The sequence below is a fragment of the Pediculus humanus genome, genomic scaffold, assembly GCF_000006295.1.
Source record: "Pediculus humanus corporis 1103172108233 genomic scaffold, whole genome shotgun sequence".
Taxonomy (NCBI): domain Eukaryota; kingdom Metazoa; phylum Arthropoda; class Insecta; order Psocodea; family Pediculidae; genus Pediculus; species Pediculus humanus.
Window position 1 is genome coordinate 1 of NW_002987803.1, and position 10,994 is coordinate 10,994.

Genomic DNA, 10,994 nt, shown 5'->3' on the forward strand with positions numbered 1-10,994 from the left:
CAGAATCCTTCGCACAATGTCTTCGACATAAACTTCTTTCGTTAAGAGAAATCGACGAAACAGGGGATTCCCATCGAAACGAATCTAGAAAAAGACTGAACAATGTCGACTCTCAAGTCGATGTAGAAAATTATACGAATCCGACAACATTACTCTCCCCTTCTTCTTATTCAAATAATAATAATAATAATAATAATACAAGTTCGGTGGTACAAAACAAAGGAAACGATATTAACAAAAAAAAAAAAGATGAAGAATCACTTAAAGAAAAAAAAAAATCATCATCATCATCGTCGTCGTCAGCATCCCTTCAAATGAATGAAATAAAAGATTTGAATGATGATGATGATGATGATGATGATTTAGACGAAGATGAATTTTATTCACAATCCGAATCAGAAACGAGCGATACAACAACCGAACAAAAAATAAATATGGATTCATTAAAACAAGAAAGAAAAATATTAACGGGAAAAATTCATTCGAACGGTAGCGAAGATAGTAATTTGGATTCATGGTGTTCTTGTTTAGATAATTTAACGGATTCGGAAAAAACGGATTCCGAAGTAGAAGATTCAAATTTAATAAATAATAAACATTACAAACCTCCTAAATGTTTGGTTAATCGTAATGTTAACGAACAACAACAACAACAACAAGATACCTATAAAAATTCACAATTATTATTAATTAATAAAGAAATTGATAATGAAAGTAATAATTTTCATTTGGATAAATATTTTCATAAAGTTCTTCTCATCGATAATAATAATATTGAAGAAAACGAAGAAAAAATATCTGATAAAATTATACAAAATGATTATGTTAAAGTTCAACATTCAGTTGATGATGATGGTGACGACAACAACAACAACAACGGTTGTACTGAAAATGAAGAAAAAAATAATTTACCCTCTTCTCCTGATGATGGTACGACGGTAAAAGAATTAGATACACGATTAACCACTGCGGAAAATTCACAAGCAGACGATAAAAATTTAAAAACAATTAAAACAAACTTATTAAATAATAAAAATGAATTGATCAAGTGCGACGTTGATGATAAGACTGTTAAAGATGAAGATAATGAAAGATCCATAGTAAATACTTCGATAGTTGATAAACAAGAAGAAGAAGAAGGAAATAATAATAATAATTTAGATATGTATCCATCATTAAATATAATAACGTGCAATAATAATTTAAAATCCGACGAAGACGTCGATGAAGATCCTACTCACCATCATCATCATCATTCGAACAATTTAAAATATTTAAAAAGATCATCGTCGTTGAAAACTAAAAAAACACCACCAGGTACACCAGGATGTAAAAAAATCGTACGTTTTGCCGATGCACTAGGATTAGATCTAGCAGACGTACGAACGTTCTTAGACGAAATCCCTAAAATCCCAATTTCCGCATACGAAGATTTAAAATTTGATTTTCAAACACCATCCGAAGAACCCACACACCAATGTCCGTTAATGCTCGTACCCTTATTTCAACAACCGGGATTAAAAATGGATTTTATGGAAAAGATAAACAATCAGAAAATATGTTTGGAAACTATGAGTGTGACGGATCCGAGTGTTTTGGCCATAACCGGATATGCGAGAGTTCGAAACATCGGATACCATAAATCCGTTTATGTTAGATATTCTCTTAACAATTGGAAAACGTTTTCGGATTTACAAGCAACTTACGTTCCTAATTCATGCGATGGTTATTCGGATAAATTTTTATTCGTTTTATATGGGCACACGTTGAAATCGGGTGAAAAACTTGAATTTGCATTACGTTTAGAATGTTGCGGTGAACAATATTGGGATAGTAATGGCGGAATTAATTATTCTTTTAATTGTTTACCACAGTCTTCGGCAAATAGTTTTTTTCCATTTAGTCCACCCGAATACGCAATACAAAATCCCGAAACGAATCCTTCTTCCCTTTATTTTTATTAAATTTTTTTTAAAAAAAAAACAATCGTTTCGCCATATTTTTTTTTAATTTGAGTTTTCATTATCTGTGATAGAAAAAAAATGTTTAAATACCTGAAAAATAAAAAAAATTTATATTATTATTACTACTATTATTATTATTATTTCTGTTATCCTGTAAAAAAAAAAAAAGTTTTAATTGATTTTTAAGTTTTATTTATACTCACCTGATTGCGTCGCTTTTTTTTTTGACCCGCATATTAAGAAAAACGATTAATTACAATCGACTTGTTGCCTCTTTTTTTTTAAATATTTCGTTTCAATTTAACAAACTTGAAACTATCAATTATAATAATTATACTTACCCCTATGTAACACATCCCCGAGAAGAATTCCCTAAGGGTTTATTCATTCATCCTCCAGGAAATTTAATTTCAAACTTTTCTTTTGCATTACTTCATCAACCCGGATTATCATCAGTAAAAGATTCCAAAAAAAAAATTATTATTTTTTTTTTGAATATAATTCCCTGCCGTGCTTTAAAAAAAAAAAGTAAAAATTAATTTTTCCTGGAAAGTAATTTTACAAACAAACAAACAAAAACAAACAACAGCAACAAGAACAGCAGCAACGATTTAAATGTAATTAACGTAAACCTATTCTAATAAGTTTTTATTAATTAAATAAAAAATTGTCATCGAATTAAAAAATGGCGTTAATATATTTACATAAAAATATATTATTATTATCGAGTACAAAATTATTAAAAACAATTAATAATAATAAATAATATAAGTGTGTGTGTGTGTGTGCGAGTGCGAGTGGGTGGGTGCGTCCACGTAAAATTTTTTTTTTTTACAATAACAATTTTAAATATAATTATTTATTTTAAAATAAATTTAAAAAATATACAAAAAAAACCCTAATAAATAAATAAGTAACATCTCTTTCTGCAAGACAAAATTAAATAATAATAATAATGATTTAAAAAATAATAAAATATTGTATATATATATATAATAGTTTCAATTACAATTCTCTTCGTCCATGTCACTTTCGTCCTCATCCTCATCATCATCATCATCATCATCATCATCATCATCGTGACAATCTTTTGGACAAACGTGTAAAAATTCGGATACGGAACTAGCAGACGAATAATTTGAATGTTTTGGTTTTTCCTGATCTTTACACGGACATTTTTTTTTACCCTTAATTTTAATACAATTAATTTCGGGGATTTGTTCCATTAGGGGTTCGTTTTCCCATGCTTTCGGATTACATTGAAGTTGGGATCTCATTAATTGTATCCTTCTCACGGATACCGTAGGGGATGATAACATAAATTTACTACCTGGTTTACACGATTCCCAAACGTGTTTTGCCACAGACATTTTATCTATTTTGCTATTTGCTTCTGCATCCCTGTTTTCAATTAAGCTTATATCCGTAGTATTGTATGTTGTTTGTGAATCCCCTTTGTAATTTTCGTTATGCACGTGATTGGAATGATCCGCGTGATTTCCATGTTCCGAATGATGTCCGTGATCCGCGTGATTGTGTTGTCCGTGATCTTCGTGATTATGCCCGTGATCTGCGTGATTCGCATGATCGTGGTGACTGTGATGATTCATTATATGAATTATTTTTATCTTGTCTCATACCAAAAAATTATATATATATATTTGTGTTTTTTTTTCTTATTTTTAAATTTTAACAAAACAACTGAGAAGCCATGTTTATTTATTATTTTATTTTCTTTCGGGGTTTTAGATAAACACGGCATTTTTTTTTTTTACCGTGAAAATTATTTTTAATCTGTGGTCAATTTTAAATGAAAATAACTTAATTATAGTTTTTATATCTTTTACGATAAAAAAGTAAAAGTAGATGAGGATTGATAATTATAAAAAATATATCATGAGATGAGTTTAAATTTTCATCTGAAATAAATTTAATAATTTATAATAAAAAATTTAAGAAAGGGGAGGTTTTATTAATAATAATAAAATTTTTATAACGTTTCCAACATGAAAAAAAAACATTTCGCTCGTAAATTAACTCTTCTAATTTTTTTTTTTTTTTCTTATTCGGATTGGATTTTTTTCATTTCTTTTTTTACACACACACACACAGAATCAATTGACATTAAAAATTTTTAATTTGGGAAAATTACAATTATTTTGACATTGAATTGCATTCCACCACCAAATTGCATTGGTTTGTGCAAGGCTTAAAAGGCTTAAAGGCCGCTCTTTTTTTTAATACAAAATTTTTAAAACTCTGTGGTTAAGTAACACCCATTTAAATTTCAATAATTAAAATAATGTATTTTTCATAAACGTTAGATCCAAAAAAAATATACAAAAAATTTTTTATTATAAATAAATAAATAAAATAAAAATTTTACGCCCTAAATATTGTTATATATAGCATTTTCTCAAGCAGGTGTGTATGTAAAATTGCATAGTTAAGATTTTGAGGGTTTCCCGCCAAAATCGGCATGTGTAATTATCATATAAAAAATTTGTTATAAAAAATACATTATTAAAAAAAAAAAACAATTTTAAAATTTAAATATTTATTTTTAATATAATATACATAAAATGGACAAATTACAAAAACCTCAGGGTACCTCAAAGCAAACATTGGTATCTCTGTTAGTTAATAATAATAATAATAATAATAATTATAATAATTTTTTTTTTTTTTTTAATATTTTTTTTTATACAAAATCCATAAATAATTAGTTGTACAAAAATGTCCTTTTTTTTTTCTTTTTTCAATAACTTTTCTCGCATTATTTTAACTAAATATCTAAATTGTTCTATCGTAATAAAATATTAAATTATTTTTTTCGCGTAAAATTTTCGTGGTGGCTCTAAAAGTAAAAAAAAAAAATTGAAATGTAATTTTTTTTTTTTTTTACCCTCGGAGCCGATTCCCCGTATTTATATTTAAATATAATAAAATAATCATAATCGTTTTTTTTTTTTTGTTTTCATTCTTCAAATTAATCATCTTCCAGTTAAAATAAAATATATATATATATATATATATATATATATATATATATATATATATATAAATCTATCATCGCGGTGTATTCGGTAATTTCAATGCCAATAATTGTCTGTGCAATCGTTGTCGACAAAATTGATAAAATTCTATTTCCCTTGTAAAATTCCTTCGAACAATTTCTTTAACTTCTTCGCTAACTGGAGGTTTAAATAAATTTCTATTTATCCTTGCAAAACGATCAACTTCATCTTAAAAAAAAAAAATCAAATTTAATTTATTGAAAAGAAAACAATTGGTGGGGGGGGGAAAGAGAATAATTACCTTTGAAAACTTGTGCAGCACCCTTAAAAAATCTCGGTATGTAATTTTCTAAAACGGTAAACGTTGAATTGAGATCTTCGAGTACTCCAACCACAGCATAATGTTGTTCGACAGCTCTTTTAGCTCTTTGTAATGCTCCTTGAGTATTAAATGGTCTGAAAAAATAATCAATTTAACACATCATTGATTTTACTTATTAAAAAACAACCTCTTTTATTTATCTTTTAAAATAAAAAAAAGCCATAATTAATAATTTATAAAATTTTCCTTGATGATACTTACGTGCAAGCATCGCTATGTCCGCAAAAGAATAATGATTGTCTTCTGTGATCACCGATACCCTCGTGCGTTTCTCCTTCGACATATTTACACTCTCTATCTCCTCTCAAAACGCAAGTTTCAAAATCCTATTTTGAAAAAAAAAATTTAATTAATTAAAGTAAAATAATACATAAAATTCGTGAGTGAATACATACAACAACTAACTGTTACTTTACCTTTTTAAGCCAATGAGGATCCGGTAGTGGAATATCTGGAAATGCTTGCTTTCTTTCGACGTAGTACCATGGTGCTCTAACATAATAATACCAGGAAATAACTCTTTCAACGGGATCTCTAACTAAATTCACGTAAATTGGTTCCGGTAATCGAAATCTGTTAATTAAAATAAAAAAGGAAAAGATGTAAACAACAAAAAAAAATTATACAAGGAAAAAAAACCGACGTTAGGTCAAAATTATTTCGAAAAGTATTAAAAATGGTTGTTGTTGTTTTGAGATATTGTAAAATTTTTTTTGACTTACTGTGTGAAATTAATAAAACAAACATGTTTGACATAAACGCTAGGAGGTTCGTAAGCAGCAATCATTGAGGCCAAATCCATTTGATCACCAGGTGCCAACCTGATTGTTTCAACTCTTTGTATATGATCTCTATGGAATGCAAAATTATTTTTCATCGATAATCTTCTTAAAAGTTCCATAAAAGTTTGACTACCGACTTTTGGCACTCTATTAAAAAAAACGACATCGATACCGGCTTTTCTTGTATTATTCAAAGCTTTCGAATCCAATGCACCCATCTATTAAAAAAAAAAAAAGAAATTTTTTTAAAAGAGAAAGAGAAAAAAAAATTCAAGTTCTAGGTGAAAAAAAAAAAAAAAAATTACATTGGGTTCTAAGGTCAACATTTTAACCGGTTGCTGACCTCGTGATTAGATAGATGTTTGAAAAAATTTTCTTTCTTTTTCTTTTTTTTCTTTTCCATTCGTGCAATTCATATTTGAACCAGTTAATTGATGAAAAAGTGTTACATCAATCATCGAAAAGGTTTTAATAAAAAATTTATTTTTTTTTAAAATAAATAATCACGATAATACCTTTTAAAATTTTTTACTCATTGACAATATTATTATTATTATTATTATTATTATTTGTTTTCAATTTTCACTCTTAATGGCGAAAGTTAAGAAAAAAAGTCACAAATGAATTAACAAAAAGCTTCTTAAACAAAAAAAAAAAAAAAAGTTTCCAGTGATTAATTACTTTTCTTTTTTCTTGAAATTTCCGTTTCGAAAAAAAAAAGACATAATAATGATAAATTTATTATTGAAAAGAAATTTCGATTCGATATAAGTTTCAGGAGGTAGGTTTTAAAAACGAGTTTAAAAAAAAAAAACAAAAAAAATTCGCATCCGTTTTATTTATTTATGAGATATTAAATCCGCAACAAGAACGAATCTTCGTAATGAAAAAAAAAATAATAATAATAATAATAACCGTAATAAAAATCAGGTACGAAAAAGAAAATAAAAAATTATTATTATTATTATTATTTTCTACTCAACTTTCTCCGGGTTTTTTAATACTTAACCTAGACCTCGAATGAATTTTGTGGTTTTTTTTTTTATTTTTTTCCAATATTCAGGGTTAAAAGTCATCGAAAAAAAAACTTTTCGTTCGAACTTGTTTTCTTTATTTTAATTCTCACTACTTAATAATAATAATAATAATAATAATAATAATAATAATAATAATAATAATAATAATTTAATTAAATTAAACGCGCGGAATTTTCCTATCGAGTTAATAAAAAAAAAATGGCGGAGTAAACAAATTAATTAAATTAATAAAATTATTTATTTGATTTTTACGTGCGGTTTTAGCACAAACGAATTATTATTATTAATTATTTTTATTACGTAATAAAAATAAGTAATAATAAAATATATATTATTATTATTATTATTAAAGGTAAGAGAAGAAGAGGGAGGGAAAAAAAAATTATTTAAATAAACTTCTTTCTTTTTAGTATAGAAACAATCTCGTCACTTTCCATTTTTACCTAATTAGTATATATATGTTTAGAAAAAAAAACTAATTTAAGCAGACGATAATTAAACGTTCGAAATCATTTCATAAATAAATTTTCATTTTTTTTTTTTTTTTTAACATAAATGGGTAAAAAAAAAATTTTTTTTTTTATAGAAATGCCCTCAAAAAAAAAAAAAAAAAAAACGTTTAACTAGAGTTAATAAACTTTCTAGTTATATTTTTTATGGACGCCATTAAAAAAAAAAAAAAAAAAAATTATATTAACGGTAGAGAAAAGTAAAAAAAAAAGAAAAAAAAAAAATTCAATTTTTGTAATATTTGTTTGTTTATTATACGTTAATTTTAACTTTCGTTTGTTTTCGTTTGTTAATTAAATATTGACGTTTTTAAAAAATGAAAATAATAATTTAAAATCATCCATTAATAATTTACCCGCCATTTTTTTTTCTCTCTTTCTCTTTTTTCCCTTTCATTTTTTCCCAAAGGTGTGTAAAAGAAAAAAAAAAGTCAATTATTAAATAAAACGAAAAGTTTTTAAATTATGTACACGGTCGTTGAAAAAAAAAAAAAAAAAAAAGAAAAAACCGAAAATATAAAAAAAAAAAAATTATTAAAATGTCGTCTCATTCTTTTATTTTATTTGTTTACTAAAAAAATTTTATTTACTAAAAAACCGTTTTTTTTTTAAATCGTAAATAATAAAGCAGACGAAGTAATTAATTTACGCGCCGTTTGTCGTTGTGCGACGTTTTTTTTTATTACTCTATGATTATTCGAAATTCTTTTTACCCGCCAGAAATTAAATTATTGTTATTATTTAAAATAAATATATTTGTTGTTTGTTTGTTTGTTTGCGGCTGTGAATCATGTACATACGGGATGTGAAATAATAAAATAATAAATAAAATAATAAATAAAACGTGGAAATTACTACGTCTTACGACTTTTTTAACTTAAAAATTTTTACGTCACGATTATTAATATTATTATTACTATTATTATTATTATTTAATATAATTATCTTAATAAAAATTATTATTATAAAATTTAACTTTTTTTGGAGAAAAAAAAACCGTTTTTCACAATGTCCAAAAAAAAAAATTAATTTGTTTAATGTAATTTAACGCGTGTGTTAAATCATTTTATTACGTAAATAATATTTAATAATAATAATAATAATAACTAAATTTATAAAATTCTTCCAAAAAATATCACGACGAATAAATTTATTTATTTATTTATTTATTTTCATCAAAATTATTTAAGTTTAATTAAATAAATAAAAAGTTTTTTTTTTAACGACGACGACGACGGCGGCCATTTTATTTATTATTTACGTATTGTAAACCAACCAAACCAAAAAAAATATTATTATTATTATTATTATTATTATTATTATTATTTAAAAAATGTTCCTCTTACGGAATCCTTTTTAAATTAAATTCAAAATTTGTTTTTTTTTTTTTTTTTTTTTTTTTTTTTTTTAAACAAAACGTTCGAAAATTCGAATCCATTTATTTATTTATTTAAAAAATTTTTTTTTTTTTTTATTATTTAAACGGTATCAAATTTTATTTTTATTTTACTTTATTACGAAATGTTTAAACAAATTTACTTTCCCCCCTTCTCCCCAATTTACAAAAAAAAAAATTTCATTCTCCATCTTTTTTCATTTCATTAAAAAAAAAAAAAAATAAAAAAATAAATAAGTTTAATAACGTTTGTTATAATAAAAAAAAACGATGGATTTATTAATAAATTTATTTAATTTTATAAACAAAAAAAATTCAAATTATTTATTTATTTATTATTATTTTTTCTTTTCCTCTTACGAATATTATTATTACCGTAATAAAAATTCTTTTATCATCATCATCATCATCATTATTAATAATCGTAAAGTTTTTTTATTTTTTTCGATTATTATTTATTTATTTATTTAAAAAAATCATCGTTAAAGGATTTTGAACTTCCGTTCCGATTTTGCAATAAATAAATTTTTTTTTTTTTCTTCTCAAATTGCATAATTCAAATCGAACAAAAAAAACGACAATGATAGTAATAATAATAATAATAATAATAATATTTGGAATTATCGAAATGTCAATGACACCGTCATCGATAAATACAATCAATCAATTGATCGATCAATTTACATTAATTATATTGAATTTATAAATAAATAAAAAGGTTTGCTACCATTGTTTATATATATATATATTACCAAATGATTTATTGAGTCAAGGTAAAATAATTATCATTATTATTATCGATTTAACTACAATTGATTACAAAAATTTTTTATAAAATATTGTAAATTAGGAAACAAATACGATTATCACTATTATTATTATTAATAATAATAATAACAACAACAACATTCAACGAGGTTTTTTTTTATTTATAAAATCGTTATTTATTTACGAAACACAATTTACGACCCTCATTATTATTATTATTATTGTTGTTGTTGTTGTAGTACTTGTTGTTTGTTGTTGTTTGTCGATCGGTAAAAATAATTATTTACGAGTAAAAAAAAAGAAAAGAAAAATAAATAAATAAATAAAAAAAAACGTTAAATAATTATCGATTTTAAATTGAGTTATTTACGTAAAAGGAATGAATTATTTTCGATATATCGAAATACCGGAAGTGAATAAAAAAACGATTTTTTTTTCTTGCTCTCAAATAAGAAAATTATTTAAGTAAATCGAAGGCTTTTTAATAAATAAAAAAATTTTAAATTTAAATTTATTCCGAAAAAAAAAAATCCGGTTCAAAAAAAAAATTTAAATAATAATTCGAACGTTGATTTGTTTAAAAAAAAGAAAGAAAGAAATTTCTAAAACCCCGACAATTAATAATAATAATAATAATAATATATTTAGGTGTATCTGTTAGAACTAAAAAAAAAAAAAAAGAAATTTTATTTTAAATAATAAATAAACCGTAAAAAAAAAAAATATTCGTTTCGATGATTTTGTTTGTTGTCGTTTGTCGTTTGCTTTTATTACGAAATAAACAAACGGAACGAACGAACACGATTGTTATTAATGAATGAACGAATGAATAAAAAGAAAAGAAAAAAATATTTTATAATAAATATATATTATAATTAATTTATTATTATTACGGGTAAAACGGGGGTAAATAAATTTTTTTGAAATAAAAAAAAAAAAAAAAAATTATCATCTCCTGCCCCGTATTAAAATTTATTTTAAAATATTCTTTAAACGTTTATTATTATTATTATTATTATTTTATAGTTATTAAAAAATAATTTCATTCGACGGGATTTAAATGAAAAAAACTTCCCTCTCTGTTATCCTTTAATATTTTCATTATCGCGCTAACCCCGGAACTTCCGCTATCGACTGCA

The 10,994-nt window shown here is 24.2% G+C and overlaps 3 protein-coding genes across 3 annotated transcripts; 1 reads left to right on the plus strand and 2 right to left on the minus strand.

Moving 5' to 3' along the window:
* Positions 1 to 434: 434 nt before the first annotated feature.
* On the plus strand, positions 435 to 1,888 carry Phum_PHUM457490 (protein phosphatase 1 binding protein, putative; the record flags this gene model as incomplete). The annotated part of the gene is made up of 4 exons (XM_002429907.1): positions 435 to 627; positions 700 to 938; positions 1,050 to 1,833; positions 1,875 to 1,888. 4 exons carry the CDS (start codon positions 435 to 437, stop codon positions 1,886 to 1,888), a joined length of 1,230 nt encoding a protein of 409 aa, XP_002429952.1.
* A 394-nt stretch (positions 1,889 to 2,282) lies between these two features.
* Phum_PHUM457500 (uncharacterized protein) lies at positions 2,283 to 3,574 on the minus strand (the record flags this gene model as incomplete). The annotated part of the gene is made up of 2 exons (XM_002429908.1): positions 2,283 to 2,336; positions 3,065 to 3,574. The coding sequence occupies 2 exons, from the start codon at positions 3,572 to 3,574 to the stop codon at positions 2,283 to 2,285; spliced, it is 564 nt and encodes a 187-aa protein (XP_002429953.1).
* A 1,459-nt stretch (positions 3,575 to 5,033) lies between these two features.
* On the minus strand, positions 5,034 to 6,363 carry Phum_PHUM457510 (Heparan sulfate 2-O-sulfotransferase pipe, putative; the record flags this gene model as incomplete). The annotated part of the gene is made up of 5 exons (XM_002429909.1): positions 5,034 to 5,209; positions 5,283 to 5,437; positions 5,565 to 5,689; positions 5,780 to 5,936; positions 6,086 to 6,363. The coding sequence occupies 5 exons, from the start codon at positions 6,361 to 6,363 to the stop codon at positions 5,034 to 5,036; spliced, it is 891 nt and encodes a 296-aa protein (XP_002429954.1).
* Positions 6,364 to 10,994: the final 4,631 nt, after the last annotated feature.